The sequence below is a fragment of the Epinephelus moara genome, chromosome 24 (assembly GCF_006386435.1).
Source record: "Epinephelus moara isolate mb chromosome 24, YSFRI_EMoa_1.0, whole genome shotgun sequence".
NCBI classification, from domain to species: domain Eukaryota; kingdom Metazoa; phylum Chordata; class Actinopteri; order Perciformes; family Serranidae; genus Epinephelus; species Epinephelus moara.
The window spans coordinates 15,085,975-15,100,836 of NC_065529.1; the positions used below are offsets into that span (position 1 = coordinate 15,085,975).

General features: G+C 42.2%; 1 protein-coding gene across 1 annotated transcript in view; it reads right to left on the reverse strand.

Moving 5' to 3' along the window:
* The window catches only part of LOC126385512 (low-density lipoprotein receptor-related protein 1-like), a 79,461-nt gene that overhangs the window by 516 nt on the left and 64,083 nt on the right, over positions 1 to 14,862 (reverse strand). Inside the window, exons 9-23 of the mRNA XM_050037264.1 lie at positions 14,227 to 14,416; positions 13,978 to 14,121; positions 11,528 to 11,764; positions 10,742 to 10,922; positions 8,431 to 8,653; positions 7,622 to 7,811; positions 7,348 to 7,473; positions 5,898 to 6,038; positions 5,256 to 5,381; positions 5,045 to 5,161; positions 4,117 to 4,197; positions 2,987 to 3,154; positions 715 to 897; positions 427 to 624; positions 4 to 268 (exon numbers count right to left, since the gene is read on the reverse strand). Of these exons, the coding sequence (XP_049893221.1) occupies positions 4 to 268; positions 427 to 624; positions 715 to 897; positions 2,987 to 3,154; positions 4,117 to 4,197; positions 5,045 to 5,161; positions 5,256 to 5,381; positions 5,898 to 6,038; positions 7,348 to 7,473; positions 7,622 to 7,811; positions 8,431 to 8,653; positions 10,742 to 10,922; positions 11,528 to 11,764; positions 13,978 to 14,121; positions 14,227 to 14,416 (2,570 nt within the window). The remainder of the gene's footprint in view (positions 1 to 3; positions 269 to 426; positions 625 to 714; positions 898 to 2,986; positions 3,155 to 4,116; positions 4,198 to 5,044; positions 5,162 to 5,255; positions 5,382 to 5,897; positions 6,039 to 7,347; positions 7,474 to 7,621; positions 7,812 to 8,430; positions 8,654 to 10,741; positions 10,923 to 11,527; positions 11,765 to 13,977; positions 14,122 to 14,226; positions 14,417 to 14,862) is intronic.

Below are 14,862 nucleotides of genomic sequence, written 5' to 3' on the forward strand. Positions count from 1 at the left end.
TACTGCTTCCACGGCCCCTTACCCGTGCTCTTGCAGTTCTCCATGTCAGGCTCCAACTCCCAGCCCTCGTAACAAGAACACTTCACACTGAACTTGTCCTGCTCACAGCGTTGACTGCACTTAAGGTGTTTGGCACAGAAGCTCTGGATTTGACAGGTCTTGTTGTCGAGCCCCAACTCCATGCCCAGTGGGCAGGAACAGATCACCCCCTCGCCAGGGGCCACTGTGCAGTTATGACTGCAGTCGCCATTGTCCAGTGAACACAGGTCTGTAGAAAAAGAGAAAGTCAGATGAGCACTGACATAAGGGATAGCTTCACAGAGCTGTTATTAAAGCCCTGATGACATGATTTATGATGCCAAGTTTTACTCGCTGTTATGGCGTTCTCCTGTACTGAAACACAGCCTGGGCACTGTTGTCTCTTACCGCAGAGTTTCTCATCAGAGCCATCTGGACAGTCATCAGTGCCATCACAAAGTTTCTCTGCAGGCAGGCAGATGGTGGAGTCGTTGGCACACACATGGTGAGAGAGCTTACACACTAGCGCCTCACAGTTGTCCTCGTCGGAGTTGTCCTCACAGTCGCTGTCACCGTCGCACACCCAGGCTTTGCTGATACAGCGTGCTATGGATAGAAGGCAGGGTTTCTTTTAAAAAACATGTACTTAAACTTGACTTTGTGTTCTTCACACTAGTTTAAATATGGTCTCCTCACCAGAGTCCCTGCAGCCAAACTTGACAGCCGGGTCGCACATGTGTGTGACACCCTCACAGTTCTTTTCGTCGCTCAGGTCCATGCAGTCAGTGTCCCCATCACAGCGCCAACGTAGGGGGATGCACAGACCATCCATACGACATTGAAATTCATCGGTGTGACAGCCTCCAGGGGGACGCGTGGCTGTGGAGAGAAAGATGTCATAAAACTCTAAAATGACATTGTCTTCAATCCCTGCGTGCATTAATCAAATCAGGACACACGGCCCTGAGCAGAGACAATGTGCGGCATCAAAAGACTGTGAGAACAAAAACTAATGAGCTGTCTGTTAGGAATCTGGATGGCAACAAGTCTTAGCAACGGGAAAGACTGAACAGATTAAAGTATGCATTTCAGACGGAGGGTCATTGTTTTAGTCATAAACACCAGCTGCCAGTGAATCAGTTTTTGTTATTGTTTCAATGTTGCTCTTAACAGTAGAAGCATAATAACGAATAGATGATTATAAGTAGGGCATATCGTAACAGTTATTATATCACTTACTAAATGACTAGTGAGAGTTATTAGGTGCCAGTGGTGGCACCCTTTGGACTGGTGCCAGTGTGACTAATAGGGACCAGGGACCTATTACATCTGCTGACTGAAATGTAAATACTAGCTATGATTTTAGTCTCTAGTGCACTTCGGGGAATAAATGACAAAACAGTGCAGAGATGAAACAATCCACCCATGATAATGACGACCACCTGTTACAGCTGTCTTCCATAAATACTGTTAAGAAAAGGACCAGTGGCTATTTGTTTGTGAATAGTGGCTTTTAACATGAGCTTTAGCTTTTAATATCAACTAGTTATTCAAAGTTTTTCTTAGAGATGAGGCTCCAGGTTTTCTAGCATCTAGATGCAGATCAGTCATTGCATCAGGTGCTGATTGTTTATGCATTTTCAGCTCCAGGTGCATAGTAAACCCATGGTGCATTTGGAAACAGGCTGGGATCGGGTGAAATCTATTATCATACATTATTAGTGTTAGAGGCTGGTATCAATTGCAGTCATTCCCATCAGCTGCAGGAGCTCATATTTATGATCATGCAATCTTGCCACAAATAATCGCAACTGTTATTGGTGCAATGCTCCATTAAAACATACCAGGTAGTGTGTTTATGGATTTCATACAGATTTAAGTTATTTCAATTGTCATAATTACAGGGTATAGCATCCTCCCGCAGGTGTGCTGTGTGAACAAGGACCGGAAGCTAATGCCAACGCAAAAACAGCACTCTGTGAGAGCAGGTGTGGATTGTAAGCATGACTGCAGAAGGCATTATTACCATTAAGCACAAGCAGCAATCTCCAGGCTGGAAAATGAAGCCAATGTGGAAGTGTAAAAAACTGCCGTTCCTCTAATGGCCACTTGATGCTGGCTTCAGTGGTCAATCCCCGTAGAACCCAAAGTTAAAATGCCAAACTTTACAGCAGAAACATGACACAAATGAAACGTGGCCAGAATTTTTGCGGCAACATTATGATGTCACAGTGATGTTGACCCATGACCATTTGGATGTAAAATTTCAACACTGCATCATTACATCCTATTAGACATTTGTTTCAAATGTTGTCATAACTAGTGTGTGAATTTGTGAGTTATGGACAGAAACTTTTGTGAGGTCACAGTGACCTTGACTTTTGATCTTCGACCACTAAATTCTAATCAGTTCAATCCTGACTACGAGTTGATGTTTGTGCCAAATTTGAAGAAGTTCATAAGAATGGGATGGATGCAAGTTCACAGTGACCTCGACCTTTAACCACCAAAATCTAATAATTTCATCATTGAGTCCAAGTGAACATTTGTGCCAAATTTGAAGAAAGTTCCTGAATGTATTTTGAGACAAGAATGGGATGGACGGACAGATGGACAGAGAACCCGAAAGCACAATGCCTCAGGCCAGGGCTTTCACTGATGCAGAGGCATAAAAAAGCCCTTTAAGGTATCTAGTTCTTGGGAGATCTCCCTAGTGGGCAGCTCCTCTCAGGGAGTCCCCAGAACTGTTTGGTCCTCAAAACCTATTTATATAAGAAAGGTGTGAAAAATGACCATTGTGGCTTTGGTTTGAAGTTGCTTAGCAATTTGAAAGTATAGTTGCAAGAATGCTGGTCTAATTTATAGAAATTTCTTATAAATCCTTATTTGCTATTTCTTGTATACAATTATCTGTTGCAGGGATGAGTTTCCTAACTGTCACTCCTGATCAGCAGGTTAAGACACTGACCCTGATTGGTGCAGTTTGCGTGCGTCTCGTCACTGTAGTCCCCACAGTCATTATCTCCGTCACATGTCCAGTAATCTGGGATGCAGCGGCCGCTGTTGCACTTGAACTGAGCGCTGGAGCAGGAGTGACTACAGCCTGCCTCGTCGCTGTTATCCCCGCAGTCATTATCTGAAAAACAAACACAATCAAACAACACCCACTCTCTCGCAATATGAGGTGCCCACTGCCTCAAAGGAAAAACATATAAATATGCAGAAAGTAATTGCTTTTTTTCCACAATTAACAGGGTGACAGTGAAAACAATGGAACATAAATAAAATAGAATATGAGAGATGAGAGAGTGAATAATGACAGAAACTGCATAGATCAGACCATGCACCATGAGGGAATGTACCAAGCGCTGATACATTGAGCTTGGCAGCAGAGCATCATAAGCACTAAGTACCCATACTAATGTAAAAGGGCAACCAAACGTATAACCTTTAGTGCCTTTTTACAGCAGCTAATTTTATAGTAAACAAATTTTTTATCATTTTACCTGGCATTCTATCAAGCTTATACCGGATTAAATTGAGTTTCATTAATTTGATTGCTAACACAACAGCTACACTTCCCTGTGTATTCAGTTGGCTGAATAATGCATTACAATGCATCAAATCTAATTTAGCTTTAAACCTATGTGGAGAAGACTACAGTCAATGAAAGGCAGCAGTATTGGCCTCAGCTTGCGGCCATGTTCAATTAGCAGAAAAGCAGCCCTAACTGTTTCTGAGCCCGCTTGGCCGGTCCTAGAACTAGGCTAGCATCATGGCTGTTGTGGTGCATGTTGATCTATGCACTAACCGGTCAGGTTTGGACAATTCAACTCATCAGAGCCGTCCCCACAATCCTTTTCTGAAAGACAGAACCAACGGAAGACAGCAGAGTGGGCGAACAGCACAACACGGAACAACAAAACCAACAACACAGAACAACAAAAGACAGGAGAGAAAGGCAACAACACACAAAGGTACGCGGTGACAAAAAGAGGAGCGTGTGCCAATATGAGGGTGGTGGCAAAACATGCACCAAACTTGTGATAAAGGAAAGCGAGGAGTTGCTAAACGGGAATACAGTAGCAGGACACTAACCATTATCACAGCGCCAGTTTATGTTGATGCAGCGTCCGTTGTTGCAGGTAAACTGGGTGAGGGGGAAACATGTGGGGTAGGCTGTGGACAGAACTAGAGTTTAGACACTTAATGTCACTGGAATACTTCAACTCCTGAATGAATGTTTGTATATCAACTTGTGTTGCCCTAAATTTGTGAAGAAAACTCAGTTTTTCTTGCATATTTCTAGTGAATGAAGACTCGAGTAAATTTTTTTTATGAATTCAAGTCTTAAGGGGGCCACGTTTAACAACAGCAAAACTAGCAAATATGAAACTTATCAATGCTCTCTTCAAAGCCAGACTCAGTTAACAAAAACTAATTTTACCACACTGAACACAGGAGCTGTTGGTCTACCACTAACTCGATTGATAATCTGTATAATTGTGTGACTTTGGTGAATCCAAACTAACGCTTTACAACACCAAAGTCACACAATAACACAAACAAATTGATCAATGCAGTGGTAGACCAACTGCTTCCATGTTCAGCAAGGTAAAATGATTTTTTTGAGTAGAGCCTGGCTTTGAAAGGAGCATAGATCAGGTTCACTTTCAGTTCAGTTTTAAATAGTAAGGTTAAACCGAAAATACATGTGTTCGGGAAGTACTGAGCATACGACTGGATAAATGAGACTTGGATTATACTGCTTGCATTGTGTGAGAATTGATATAGTTTCGCTGTTGTTAGATGCGAACCCCTATTACTTCAGTTCATAAAGGCTTTTCTCCATTTTTGGATTCTTCGTTCACCGTGGAGGCATGCGAGAGAAACAAAGGTTTTTTTTACCAGCTCAAGTAACTGGTAAACAAATGACATTTGGGGTGACATTTTTCTGTAAAACAACCTCTATATAAAGCTAGAAATCAGCCTAGAGCTTAAGACCAAACCACCAAAGTTGACCAACCACAGGAAGCAGGTTCATCTGATCGATCACCACAGTCATCGTCCAAGTCACATGTCCAGGAAATAGGGATGCAGCGCCCACTGGCACATGAGTACTGATTGGGCGGGCAGGTTCGAGCTAAAAGACAACACAGTGAAGCTCATCTTCAGGTAAACGACAGAACAGAATAACCAGTATGATTTCAGTACGGGGGGTATGTTTGTTAGAGTACCTGAGCAGGTGGTGTTGGATTCGTCCTCGTCATTCCCGCAGTCATTGTCTCCATCACACAACCAGCGCAGAGGGATGCAGCGGTTGTTCTTGCACTTAAATCGGTCTGTGGGGCAGGTGTGCTGGTCTGGAGAGAAGAAAGGACACATTCAAAGGCAAGAAGGAAACATGGGAAAATGAGAGACCACGTGGGGAGAGGCGTACAGGGAATGGAAAGGTGAAAGAGTGGAGAGATGCGAGGTGCAAATGAGCGAAAGAGAGTGAAAATATTCGAGCTGTCTTGGACAGGGTTTTGTTTTGTCTGGGACGAGAACATGTCTGCACTCCAACCACAGACAGATGGACGGACAAGCAGACAGAGAGCTTTTCCAGATCCACAGACATTGCTACATTCCCCCTTGTACAAACATACGCACACACACATACATTGTGTAGTCGCATATACAAAAAATTAGCAAGTATAAACACATACTCACTAGATTCAACGTCTGCTCTCTCATTTCATTCTGGCATCATCACACTGTTAAGTTCAGACTGCCAGAGATCATCTGACTCCAACAGGAGGGGTAGCTGTTTCGAAACCATGTTAGCTGAGGTGTGTGTGTGTGTGTGTGTGTGTGTGTGTGCACGTGCAGTAACTCACGGCACAGTTCAGGAGCCTCATCGCTGTTGTCCAGACAGTCGTTGTCTCCGTCACACTTCCAGCGCTCCTGGATGCAGCGGTTATTCTTACAAGCAAACTCCCCAGGCTGGCACTGAGGAGGGGGTACGTAAGATGGGTTGGCTGTGGAAGGAGAAGGAGGAGAAAAGGAGGAATGAAAGGAATGTGAAAAAACGAGGTCACTGAAGACATGAAAAAAATCGAAATGCATTTCTGAATTACAGAAAACAGAGTGGATTTGTGGAAAAGAGCAATTAAAAGAAAAGTAGAAATCCATCATCAAAATCCACCTCACCCACAGTAGGCTGGAGCTGAGCTGACTAGTGATTGCATTAAAATGAAGACATACAAGGGGTGGACATAAAAACAGCAACACTTGTACTATAAAGAGTGCTGCAATAAAAACCTTTGCAAAGATTTGAATCTTTTATTTTTATTTAGACTGTGTCAAATTGGTTGATTTGTGGTGTTGTTTAATTGGATTGCATTTTATTTGTGTTTTTGAGCAACGTTGGGGAAGGCAAAATACCAGGAACACCTTGATTATTCTAGGCTCCAAAAAGACAGGATATGTTGCAGTTTGTATTGGACTTTGTGCATTGATTAGTCAATTACAAGATTAGTCAACAGACAAAAAAATAATTGCCAACTATTATGAACATTGAATAATTCACTCATTATCTATAACCGCTTATCCTGGTACAGAGTCAGACATCTAGTTGACTCTGTGGCCTCACAGCAAGAAGGTTCCTGGCTCGAACCCAGGGTGGGGAAGCGCCTGTGTGGAGCCTGCATGCTCTCCCCATGTCTCCAGGTACTCCAGCTTCCTCCCACCGTCCAGAGACATGCAGATTGGGGATAGGTTACTTGGTGACTCTAAATTGCCCATAGATGTGAATGTGAGTGTGAATGGTTGTCTGTTTCTATATGTTAACCCTGCGATAGTCTGGCGACCTGTCCAGGGTGTACCCGGCCTCTCGCCCAACGTCAGCCAGGACAGGCTCTAGCCGCAACCCCCAACAGGATAAGCGGTTATGGAAATGAATGTATAGCTTTGGATTTTTGGACAGTTGGTCAAATAAAATATACAATTTGAAGAAAAAGTCTCTGGAAACTAAACAGGGCATGTTTCACTTTTTTCTACTATTTTATTGACAAAATGATTGATAAAACAAGAAAATTATAGGCAGGTTAATTAATAATAAAAAATATTCCTTAGTTGCACCCCTGTGCATTACATATAGCAAGTGCTTCTGTTGTTGTGACTGCCCCCTTTATGTTTGCATTTGTTCAAATACTGCTTTTGTCAAGCAGTTCCAACAAAGCAAACAGTCACACGGTTTGACTACTCTTGTTCAACATACCAGAAATAAAACCTTGTATTTGTAATGGAGCAAAATGTAATGCCATGACTAATACCCGTCAGTCTTACCTTTGCAGCTGGTGTTGTCAGCTGGGTCGAGTATTTGGTCTTCTGCACAGGCACACTGCCTGCCTTCTGGCGTAGCCAGACACAGACTGCTGCAGCCGCCATTGTACACACGACACGCATTAGAGCCTGTGGATGAACAAACATGAATGTACAGAGATATATGAGTTCATTCAAACACACATTATGCCTCATGTACTATATTTTAACAATGATAATGTCTGGCTTGACATGGATGGATAGAAGAGTAATGTGTCTGTGATGTGTTTCCAAGTACCTTGCTGCTGCTGAGCGTCGTACATGCGGATTTCAAAGATGGGAGGTCTCTCATTGCGCAGCAGTGTGGCAGTGCCAGTGGTAGTGTCCAACTTGTAAATGCTGCCACTACGATACTCGTTCCAAAACAAGAAGTGTTTGTAGTGGCACAGACCAAAGGCGTGGTTCAGTTCCTGACCTTCGTACACCGTCTGGTGATGTGACAAAAGCAACAAGATGGTTAAAAAAAACAAAAAAAAAAACAGACTACAGCACTCTGTGCCAAGAATTACAGCTCAAAACATGTTTGTGTTCACAGTGGCAATACAATGTGATGTAATGGACCTTATTTTCTTTCTACCAGTTAACATTTGATGAAAGCATGCTACAAATCTAAAAAATAGTGTCAAAGCAACAGTGGTACAAAAAAGCAGATCATAAAACCCTAAAATACCCTTTTCGGTGGTATTCAGAGTATGTGAGTAAATATTTAAATTTCATTCATTTTATGTCAACCATAACATTATAAATTTTAAACGCTAAAAAAACACCACCAAACCAAAATATATCTAACACACAGGCCAGTGAAAACAAAATACCATCAATTTAGCCACTACGGGTGACCAGCATTAAAAGGCCTCAAGCCCACAGACTAAAGTTTGCATTGTGATGGACCACCCACTGTCCTCCATTACTTTAAAACGCATTTCTCATTTCCTCGCTCACAGCTCGTCAAACCCCGTCAGAATAATCCCCTGCCTTGATTTCTGCAAACCACTCTGCCTCTAGACCGCAGTAAAGTAATCCTGATGATGGCAAGCAAGTGCTGACCTTGCGTAAAGTGCTGTTAAGGTAGACCATCTCAATGCGGTCATAGTAGGCGTCCACCCAGTAGAGGATGCCCTGCGGGATGTCCAGGCTGAGGCCGTTTGGCCACAGCACAGTTTTGCTGGTCAGGAACACTTCTCTGTTGGAGCCATCCATCCAAGCCCGCTCAATTTTACCCCGCTTGCTCTCCTTAGGGTCCTCCTCCCAGTCTGTCCAGTACATCCACCTGAGGAAGCAACAAGGGAACTGTTGTAGGTACAAGCATGGATGGATTACTGAACGGGCCTACCAGGTACTGGCCCAGAGGCCTACAAGTGTCAGGCCCACCCCTGGCCTTCACCTGTAAAATGCTCCTCAATTTGATGCTTATGGATCAGGAAGAGACATAAAATGACCATGAAGAGATGTCAAGGGACTACAGAGACACAAAATGACAAAGAAAAAACCCAAATATACCTAAGAGACACAAATAGACCTTTAAAGAGACACAAAACAATGACGACATGCAAAGGAAAAACAAAGACACAAACATAACTTAAAGAAAAACTTCCAAGAGTCATAAAACAACTACAAAGAGATACAAAGAAACAAAAAAAAAAGATATACTTCAAAGTGACACAAAATTACTTCAGAGAGATACAAAACGACAACAAAGAGACACAAAACAACTACATAAAGGAAAAATGCCCAAAAAGTCAAATATACCCCAAAGACAAACAAAATGACCTTGAAGAGACACACAACAACCACAAGGATACACAAAGTCACCACAAAGAGAGACAAAACTACAAAAAATGCCTACAACTACAAAGAAACAGAAATCATTTTTAAAAAGGGCAAACTGTGTGACTTGGTCCTATGTGGGACAGGTGGTGGGGCATTTTGCATATCTGTGCCCAGAGGCCCATTGTCTCATAATCTGACCATGGGTACAGGTACTGATAATATGTGACAGCAGCACAGAGAAAAGCAATATTTGTTGGGGCATCTTGAAAAATCTTTAGGCATTATCAGAGCCAATGACCTTTTATCTAGCTGCCCTAAAGCACACAATACTCATCAGAGCATCCTGTGATGTGGCTCCACAGTGTTTCTCAGTGGATCTGACAAATGTTTGTCACCAGGTACTTTAGCACCCGTCAATATCCCTCACTGCTCTAGGCTCAGCCTGTGAGCACTGGCTGTCTGCAACATCATACAAAACTACACTCAACCCCCTCTTCCCTGGAATATGACTGACATTAGCATTAACATTTTATATTTCCTTCTCCATCTGTCTCCCTCTCTTCCTTTTTTTCCTGCGAATTCCTCCTCCTCCTTCCTCTTCTCTCTGAGCCTGATTGATTACAGGCATTAGTGGAAGCGAGTGCCTTTCCCCTGGGAAGTGTGTGGACACACATCACCCTGTCGCAAGCAATCCAAAAAGCATGTTGGTGTTTATGAGCATGTGCATCTCAGGAGAGAGCCCAGGAGGTCATATCAATAAGACATATCCACACACGGCAAGATTAAGGGCCATTTGATGGAGTGCGAGAGAGATATTAATAAGCTCGTGGAGGAAATCTACCATGTAATGCGCAAAAATGCTCCATCTGGGGCGTCGGTAGCGTAGTGGATAGTGCCGGTGCCCCATGTACAGAGGTGATGCCTTGCTGCAGCAGTTGCAGGTTCGACACCGGCTTGCAGCCCTTTGCTGCATGTCAACGCCCACTCTCTCTCTCTCACCCCATTTCAATCTGTCCTGTCCATTAAAGGCAAAAAGCCCAAAAAAATAATCTTTCAAAAAAAAAAAAAAAAAAAAAAAGCTCCATCTGTTTTAATAAATAGCGTGTGATAAGTGTAATCAGAGGGGACGTTGTATATCAGAGTGGTCAACAACACAGATGTAATGAAAATGATAAAAGGCTCACTGCTGGAAATTGCGAAGGGACACAGATGAGACAGTGGGAAAAAGTGGTGAGTAATAAAACCAATAAACGGCTTATACACAAGAGATAAGTGAAACTTTGACAGAAAGTGAGTTGACAGAGATATGAGTTTGCTGAGAGGTGAGTGACAGAGCAGCTGTGGTTATTTCACTTGAGTCATCAGGCAGTTGACCAAAAGAAATGACCACCCATCATCATCTCTCACCATATGTCGCATCATACTTCATTAAACAGCTACCTCGAAGTCGACACAATTTTAACTGCTGCCATAACGTCTACTGTACTGCCGGTGCAACCCCTATGCAACTCTTGTTCCACAATCTTCATCCCTTTTCTCTGGAACAAAAAAACCTCAATCACTCCCACCATTTCTTTGTCTCCCTTACCCGTGCAGAGGATCCACTACAATGGCACGAGGGTGAGTCATTTTTCCCTCAATGAGGGTTTTGCGTGTCTGTGAAGCCTTTTCCAGCCGAGCCACACTGATGGTTTTCTTGGGCCCGTCATCTGTCCAGTACAAGTTGTCAGCCATCCAGTCCACAGCTATTCCCTCTACTGTGTGTATTCCTGAGACAAACACATACTGTTGGTGAGAAGCCTATTGCTACAGCACACATGAAAACACTACTAACTGTAGAGTCTTTTTATAAGTGTAGATCAAGATTTCCATTTTTTATACTTTTAGATTTAAACCTTGATTTTAGACTGGATTACTGCCTGCTGATACACACAGTTCACCAGGTATTATATCATGCAGACTGTTTTCTAGGTTATATTTGTGGAAAGCAGTTAATTTGTTCTCAGTGGAATAACCTGGATAAATTGAGGTTAAACAAATAAAATATGTTTGTGTTAACAAGATTCTGGGCTTGTGAAAAAAATCTTAAAGCTTACGGTTGTTTATCACCTCTTGTTAACCTGCGTAAAATCTCATGCATGCATTCATGTTCCAAGTGCAAATTGTGTTCCTGCTTTTACTGCCAAAAGCTGAGCCAAAATACATATGTATAACTGGAATGTGTGTGTGCATGTGTAACTCCAGTGCCACCTGGGAAAGAAATTTAATTTACAGAGTCAAAAAAAATCTGTTACAGCAGCCAATCAAATAATTTCTGAAAATCACTGCACAAACTCAAACTCACATTGACCCTTATTTTAGCCCTGATACCTACCTTCCTTCACAATGGTATCCCTTTCTGTTCCATCAATCTTCTGTCGCCCGATGATGTAGCTGGTGGCATCAGCAAAGTAGATGAACTCGCTCTCAGCGTGAAAGTCCAGAGCTCTGGGATTCATCAGATTCTCTATGGGGATCATGTACTCATCTGGCACCTTGGCATTCATATCCATGCCCCTGATGACCCCTGGGCGACCTTTACCATAGACCAGGAACAGCTCATGCTCGGGTTCTGCAGCAAAACAGGAAGACAAAAGCAAACGACTTTATCTTGGAAATAAATATATGATTACACAACTCAACAGAGGCTGTTAACACTAATCTTCTTTTGCCCTCTAACCCATTCCTGTTCTTTAATGATTACTAGTTACAAAGAATAAAAAAATTAGATGCTGACTCATGACTATTTTTTTCCAAATAATGTGTATTGATTAAACAAGTAAATAATATGCACGATCAGCAAAAGCCCTGCATGAAAATTAAGTGATTTTGAATTGAGAGGCAGAGAGAGGAGAGGATAGGAGGAGGGGGTGCCTTTACTTAAATTAATTGTGTCATTTTCAAGGACAGGCTATTCTCAGGGGGCAGATCAATATAATGCTATTATTGGTTGATAGAATATTAAAACACTTCTCAGAACAAGCTGAATCAGGCTGGCAGCTTCATGGGGAGGTCAGCGATGAGCTAGAGACTCAGACTAAGTTGTGTGTTGCTCAGCTACTTTGCACATAGCTCTTTCCCAGTCTACAGCCCAGGGGGGAACCGCATCCCTGATCCAACCTTGGCTGCCCTTGGCTTTAGGTCTACAGAGCTGAATCACTGTGGCTCCTGAGTGTGTACTCACAGTTGTGCTGAATCTACAGTATCAGATGGGCTCATGTGTCCTCGCTGACAAAACCCACCATGTTCCTTACATGTTAATTCGAATTTATTTTAAACTGGATGTAATTAGGTATCTTAAATTATGAAAAAAATATTGTTGCAAAAATGCTTTCATACAACTAAACTGTCAGTACTGAGGGTGATTTGGTCAAGTTTGAACTGCACTACCACTTGGAGGAACAAAAGCTAGATATTTCCTCCATTTTATCTGCTACTATTAGTCTACTATTTAAACCTTTTATCTGTTTAAACCAATTACTTTGAAGAATTTATCTGTTAGGCTTACTATTTCAACTGTCTAGTCATAGCTTTTAGCTAACATTATCTATTTTAATAATTTAGCCACTAAGCTAACATTACTGTTAGCTAACGTTAACTGTTAACAATTTCTGCTTATCCATTACTTTTAGCTGACTTTTTCGACACAGTTTACCCATTACATGTAGCTAACTATTCAAACTATATTTTATTATTCAGTTAAAGTTAGCTATCAATTTCAACCTTTTACCTATTACTTTAGCTAACGACTTATTATTTGAACAATTTATCGATTAGGCTCACTATTTCAACTGTTAGCTAACATTATCTATTTTACCAATTTAGCCACTTGGCTAACGTTACTGTTAGCTAACATTAACTGTTCACTACTTCTGCTATCCACTATTTTTAGCAAACTATTTCAAAAATTTACCCAATACATTTAGCTAACTATGTGATTTATATTTTATCATTAGGTTAAAGTTAGCTATCAATTTCAACCTTATATTTCATACAGTATTTTTAAGCTAAATAAGCTAAGCTAGCGTTAACTGTTTAGGGATCTCTGCTTGGTTGCTAACTCATGACTGTTTTCAAAACATAAAACTGCTACCTAGTTTCAGTCATGTTACAACCTACTCAAAATGTATTCATGTTTTTTCCCAAATTACCTCAGCTAGTTAGCGTTACTTCCCAATCTTTCCACATACCCGCTGGCGACTGCAAAAGTAACGACCTGTTGAGGTTAGCCTACCTGTTGTTCAGAATCAATTCTACAGTGGATGTTTGAAAGTCAAGAGGGTGGAGGGTTTGAACCCTGAGTGTGGGTGAGCCCTTCCTTGCAGAGTAATGAGATAGTCTGGTGACCTTACTAGAATGCACCTCGCCTCTCACCCAGTGTCAGCTGGGGTAGGCTCTGCCCCCCCCACCCCCCGTGACCCCTAACAGGATAAGTGGTTACGGAAAATGAATGTATGAATGTTTAAAAGTCTTTTGACAAGTAACAGCAACAGAGACAGTGCCTACTAGAGTGTTTATGTGGATCATTTGTTGATTTGCAGCCACTGAAACTTAATCATTGTTTATAGGTTTTTTACAGCTTTTTGCCTTTATTATAGTGCAGCTGGAAAGAGACAGGAAAGTGGGGAAAGAGATGGGGAGTAACACACAGCAAAGGGCCGAAGGCGGGAATCAAACCCCAGCCACTGCAAAGCCCCCAGTCTACACGGTTCACACACTATACCAGGTTAGCTAGAGGTCGCACTGACTTAATCATTGTTTCATTACACCAATAGTCTTACTCACTTTTGCAGGACTTGCCATCGCTGCCCAGGCTGAATCCAGAGCGACAGCGGCAGGTTCGGGTCTTGTGGCCGTTTCCCAGCAAACAGATGTCTGAGCAGCCTCCAGCCTTCCCAAACTGGTCCACCTCACATGCATGGCTACGTACTGGACACCAAAAAGGTGGGAGATAAAATCACAAAACCAGAAGCATCAATATAGTGTTCAGATGTGCGTGAGATATGAATGCATGTGTGTGTGTGTGTAGTCTACCTGGAGGCTGGCGTCTCTGGTGGTAGACGTGCAGTGCTCCTCCCTTGTCCACCCTGGTCACTACTTGATAGTCTGTGCTGTTGAAGCGGTTGACCCTGATCACACTGGTTTTAGGCTGCATGTTAGCATTGTCTGAATTGGTGGCATACAGGTAGTTTTCAAACACAGTCAGCCCGTACAGGTGCTCGATCTTGAAGAGAGAACACAGAAAGTAGAGAAAAAGAGAGAGAGATGGTATTAGTTTCACCTTCTCCCAGGGCTTTACTGAACTTACTTATTAACTGTCATGTAGTCTGGCTAAGAACTCAGTTTTCCAAAAATGAACTTTCACTGACAGTCACGCATTCACTGGTGTAATTTGCTGCCCCTCATGACCATAAAATAGATAAGTGCTTCCACAGAAATTAGATATACTGTACCAGTGCCATATTTGCAGAGCTTGTAAAAAATTTTATGTACTCGGATGAAAGTTGTGCAGGCAAAAATACAGTGTGAGCTAAGTCTGGTGAAAAATGAATAGTCTGCCATTAACTTTTTCACTTTGGATGTGCAAACTTAATTGATGCACACTTGTGCCTCATCTTCATACTGTATCTTGTCTTTACGCAAGCCATAATACACAATAATGTGCCCTGA